We start from the raw sequence: 5527 nt of genomic DNA, 5'->3' as shown, positions 1-5527 counted from the left end.
GTCAGTCGATTTGCATTGAATGCTAAGGAGGTGGAATAATTGTTTCAGGGTCAGCACGTTCCTTTTATATTTGCATCAATATTGAAAGACTTTGACGTAGGAAGTCAAAGACCTTTCTGAGAAAATAAGCACTCCCGGTGAGGAAAAACGCACCCATAATACTTCCTACAAAGCCTCTTGTCTTGATTCAAGGAAAGTACCCCCAGTTACAGAGGGATCCCATTTGGGTAAAGGCATTGTCCAAGCTTCCTTTACCGACTAAAATGAATATCATATATAATTTCTCCTGATCCACTCATGACAATTAGTCTTCATTTTCGAACTTTAGGCTAGTATTGTGTCCACCTAGGTCCATTTCTACTTCACTCCCAACAGACAAAAAATAACATATGTGAGTATAAGAACACAATTAAGACTCTAACCACCACATTTGTCATTAGGGTCATAGTTGACACAACAACAATTTACTCTGATATAAGTTTGGGTTTTTGTTCCTGCTAGAAATCACCTACATACTATGGAATTGTTAAAGGAAAAATTAGAAAAGAAAAATCTTTAGTGACTTCCTTGAGATCAAAGTCGACAATAACCTCTCTATCTATGGGCCCAACACCACATTTTTAGTTTCCCATGAGAATCACTCCATAAATCCTGATGAAAGACAAGTAAATGAAATAAAAAGGGAGTAAATATCGTTGCAAAAGTCGAGTCACCTAAGTGTCCAAATAGTTGTTAGAGCAGAGAAATAAAAACTGAGGGGAATAGTCAATAAAGCGTGAGATAAAAAACAATAGAGAAAACACGAAAATCCTTAAGATCTCACTAGCAAGAGAAGTAAAAGGAGATCATATTTTCCTTTTTGGCATTTACATATTGACATTGAAAGATCCCACGACCGGCAACCGAAGATCGAAGAAGAAGTACTACACCACCAACAGTCTTGATTTGGCTTCGATCTCCCACGACACTCGAGTACCCTAAAAATACCACCTAGGCTTGAATTCTATGGCCACGTGGAAAATTCTAACTATGAAACAATCCAGATACGAGACAGGGATTTATTGCGGTTGTTCCTAAGGCCAACTACTCCCCCCTGTCTCTATATCTCCAACCAGAAAGTGAAGATCTTCTCGGAAACTGTCAGATGGCCCATTGAGGGTGATCAAAAGAGTCGGCCTCAATATGCTTCACAATCTTAATTTTATGAATAAAAGCATGGACTTTGAGGGACAATTGTTCCAAATCAATCCAACAACTTAATAAGGCTGACCCAATTCGAATGGCCTAATAAAAAAACACTATGGACAAAATTAGAACAGGTGAACTCTTGTCATTAGACTGCCCGCCAAATTCGGCCTACTTTCTCATCACCAACCGTCAGATCTAGTCAAACGGCCTCCCGCACCTCACTGTTGTATATAAACTTCGCGACGCACCATAAGCAAATATTCATTCATTCACTCTTATAAAATTATATTTCTCTAATATCACTAACTTGAACGTTGAAGTGATAATCTTGCATGTACTTCTCCCTTCCACAACCGCACCAAATGCTCATACCACCTTATATGATATACTCCTTCTTTCTTTTCTTTTTTTTCACACCTAAATACTATTGATAATTTAGATAAGATAAAGCATCATTATAATTTATATTTTTTATTTTTAATATTTTATTAAAAAATTTAAAAATGAACACACATTTAGATAAAATCATATGACGTAAGGTGTGAGCACCTTACATCCAACCATAACTCAAATGTTGAATAAAGAGTGAAAAGGAGTTGAAAACTAAAGGGAATCTCGATGGCCTTATCCATTTTCAAACTTGTCCACCATGCCAGATATAAACTGACCCTAGACGCAGAGCACTCTAAAAAGTGAAATAATTTTATCACTAATACTTCATTTATAATAGACACGGTATATACTACAATTATAATATTGATTATATTTTATTTTAAAATAATTTAAAATGTATATTTTTGAGAGATTCGCTACCTCTAATAAGAATCTAAAAATATCAAACACACATATTATGAAAATACTTGATTGTCCAAAACATTTTTTCATGTTTTGCAATTTTATTTGTCTACTTTAATGAAAATATATTTTTCTTTGTGGAAACTAATTTAAACCGTTATTGTCTGTGCTTGTAAATATTATTTATTAATAATAAAAATAATAATAATAATAATAATAATAATAATAATAATAATAATAATAATAATAATAATAATAATAAGTCAAATCATAGAAGAATGAAATTCTAAATTTTTTCCAACAAAATTAATATAGAAAGCATCAAGCAAGATTATTTTCAACTATGTTGCACCCAAAAATCCTAACTGCCAAATGAAGTTCTAAAGTCAAACGACATGATATCAATATAATTGTTCAAAATCATTTCAAAAAAACATTATTTATGCAAAATTCATTTCAATTAGATCAAAATTATGTATCATATTCAATCATCAATTTTCATGATTATCCATCCATACATAACCTAGTAAAACATCCAACTTCTTTGTAATGATTCCGTCTTAAAAAAACCATCTTTGTAATGATACACATCCATTGCTTTTATATTTTCCACAACAACAAAAAAAACCTCAAATATGAAAAGAATATAAAGTTATAAACCTATCATGTCCACTTGTTTTTCTTCTTTTCAAAATGGGCCAATGATGCAATAAAGACTAATTAAAGTTTAGCCTAGCTTTACCCCACACCTATTTATTTTATAAATACAAGTAACCCTCATCAAAAATATTCAAGCAATTCACACATGCAAATTCAACCTATCATAATTCATTTTTGATTTTTTCAACCTCTTACTTAGTAGTTATTACTACCTCTCCTATAAATACAATTCAAAAACCCAAACAGACACAAACAATAACAATAACAACAACGTAAGTGGAATCTATAGAACAATGGGAAACACCATAGGAAAAAGCAAAAAAGCAAAGATTATGAAGATAGATGGAGAAACCTTCAAAGTGAAAACTCCAACCACATCAAACGACGTCGTCAAAGACTATCCCAACCACGTCCTCCTCGACTCTCAAGCGGTAAAACACTTTGGGCTTCGGGCCAAACCCTTAGAGCCCAACCAAGAACTCAAGCCCAAGAAAATCTACTTCCTCGTGGAATTACCCAAAATAAAGCCCGAGGAAGATAAACCGTCACTCCCGAGGAGAGCGCGATCTAGTGGAATAAAGAACATGAATGCTAAGGATAGACTCGAGCTGTTAATGCTGTCAAAACGCTCCGTTTCGGATATTTCGTCGGTGAAACCGGGCTTGGGCTTAGATGGGCCCATGAGGTTGAAGATGAGGCTTCCGAAAGCCCAGCTGGAGAAGTTGATGGAAGAGAGTAATGATAAGGCTGAGGTGGCGGAGAAGATTATGAGTTTGTATATGGAAAAGAGTGGTGGTGGTGATGCGGCGGAGCATGACGGTGTTGTTTTGAATCAACATCGTAAACCACGTGGGGTATGTATTTATATTTATTTATATTTAATTATTTATTATTTATATTTTTTTATTATTATTTTAGATTTTTTTTTTTGCTTCAAATAATGTCAAACATGATGAAAATGTCAAAAGAATTTTCAAGGTTTCACATGCTAACGAACCACTAGAGAAAAAGTTGCAAATTTTTTGGGGCTATTACATGTGCATTTAATTGTTTTTTTTATCAATTGCATGTGCACTCAATAGATACTAGTACTATAATTACTTGTTCTGGACGTATAAAAATTATTTTAACGAAGACTTGGCATATAAATAAAATATATTTTTAATTTTAAAATACCGATATAGAAGATAAATATATTTGATTAATTGTTTGTATAATATTAATTTATATTGTCTGTGTAATATTTTAAAAAAAAAATCTTTACCTATTTTGCTACTGCGCCATTCTTTCAAGAAATTGAGTTAGTAAATTAATGTTATTTTGTTGAATATTCTGCAGAAACGAGTGAGTTTTAGCCCAATGGAAATTGAAGAAAGTCACGTAGAAGCAGCTTCTCAATAGCAGTATTTTTTTAATTAGTAATTCATGATAGTTAGATATGTACATTTGTACCGGTATTACAAAAATACATATATGTGTATATATAATGCAGGACTCGTCTTTTTTTTGTGTAATCAAGAGATATATTAAAGGGAGAATTAAGGGTTCTCCAACCTTGAAACACAAGAGCGGCTAAAAACCGACAAGAAAGTAATATTACAAACCAAATACAATTACGATAAAACAGACAACGGGTCTTTACAAAAATCGTAAAAGTTACACTTGGAGTATGTAATATCACCTAAAGAGGACCATCTCCACACCAAGAATTTGATCTTCCAAACTATATCATTTATACTCCAAACTTCATTATTGAAGCAAAATCCATTCCTTGTCAACCAAATAGTCCAACAAGTGGCCAACCAAAACACCCCTAATTTACCTTCTTTAACTCTTTTCGAACGGCACTTAGCGTACCACTCCATGAAAAACGGAATGCAATCCTCCTCCTTCCACCCCGAAAATTCCACCCACTCACCAATGTCCTTCCAAACAAGTTTAATTACATAACAATTGAAAAAAATATGATCTCTATCCTCCACATGTGCCCCACAAAATATACAATTAACATTAGGAGTAGAAAAAGCAATACCTCTAACCTTCAAAAGATCTTTGGTTGGAAGCCTATTCACAAAAAGTCTCCAAGTAAATGCTTTAATTTTAAAAGGAATCTCCATTCTCCAAATCTTTTCCAACACTTCATCGTTCCTATTAATGGGACCAAAAGGACAACGACGAAAAGCATACCGACCATAGCAAGAAGAAACCGAAAAAATCTTATCCTTCTCAATGTTCCATCTTACGGAATCCTTTTCCGAATTACAACCCACAAAAGTTTCCAAAAGATCCCGCATAGACAAAAACTCGGTTAATAAACCCGCCTCCCCCACATCAACCAACGAAATTCCCAAATCCCCCCACCTCCACAACCCATCTCTCCACCCCCCCATCGCCGCTACGGAAACGTTTTTCAACAACGAAATACCATAAAGATCCGGAAACACTTCTGACAAACAAACATCATTCAACCAACTAACTTCCCAAAAAGGGGTGCTAAAGCCATTACCCACAATAAAACTACTATTCTCAAGAAAAGGATCTTTATGCAAAGAGGAGAAATTACCAACCTTTAACAAGTCACGCCACCAAAAGGAAGAAGATGAGAATTTATGATGGCCCCCGCCTCCAAACAAGTACATATTAATATCTCCATATCGCGCCTTCAAAATCTCTATCCACAAAAGTCTCCCCCCATTAGCAATTCTCCACCTCCACTTATTTAAAAGGGCTAGATTAAAATCGTTTAAGTCTTTAATATTTAATCCCCCCTTTAAATAAGGCAAAGTCACCTCCTTCCAACTAACCCAATGGATACACCTTTTCTCGGACACTCCTCCCCATAAAAACTTCGCTTGCAACATGGAAAAAGCTCGAACCACTTTTA

At 34.3% G+C, this 5527-nt stretch overlaps 1 protein-coding gene across 1 annotated transcript; it reads left to right on the top strand.

Annotated features, from left to right (window-relative positions):
• The first annotated feature begins 2694 nt into the window (after window positions 1-2694).
• On the top strand, window positions 2695-4620 carry LOC131617556 (uncharacterized protein At1g66480-like). Its single transcript, XM_058888828.1, has 2 exons — window positions 2695-3497; window positions 3982-4620. The coding sequence occupies exons 1-2, from the start codon at window positions 2937-2939 to the stop codon at window positions 4042-4044; spliced, it is 624 nt and encodes a 207-aa protein (XP_058744811.1). The 5' UTR covers window positions 2695-2936; the 3' UTR covers window positions 4045-4620.
• Window positions 4621-5527: the final 907 nt, after the last annotated feature.

This window comes from Vicia villosa, linkage group LG7 (assembly GCF_029867415.1).
Source record: "Vicia villosa cultivar HV-30 ecotype Madison, WI linkage group LG7, Vvil1.0, whole genome shotgun sequence".
Classification (NCBI taxonomy): domain Eukaryota; kingdom Viridiplantae; phylum Streptophyta; class Magnoliopsida; order Fabales; family Fabaceae; genus Vicia; species Vicia villosa.
The sequence above is the reverse complement of the archived record's forward strand: the minus strand, read 5'-3'. Positions and strand labels throughout refer to the sequence as shown.

Excerpts from the sequence above, each read along its gene's own strand:
- LOC131617556 (XM_058888828.1), top strand. The coding sequence starts at position 2,937 with ATGGGAAACACCATAGGAAAAAGCAAAAAAGCAAAGATTATGAAGATA. Across the intron at positions 3,498-3,981 it reads AACATCGTAAACCACGTGGG|AAACGAGTGAGTTTTAGCCC; the intron begins GTATGTATTTAT and ends AATATTCTGCAG.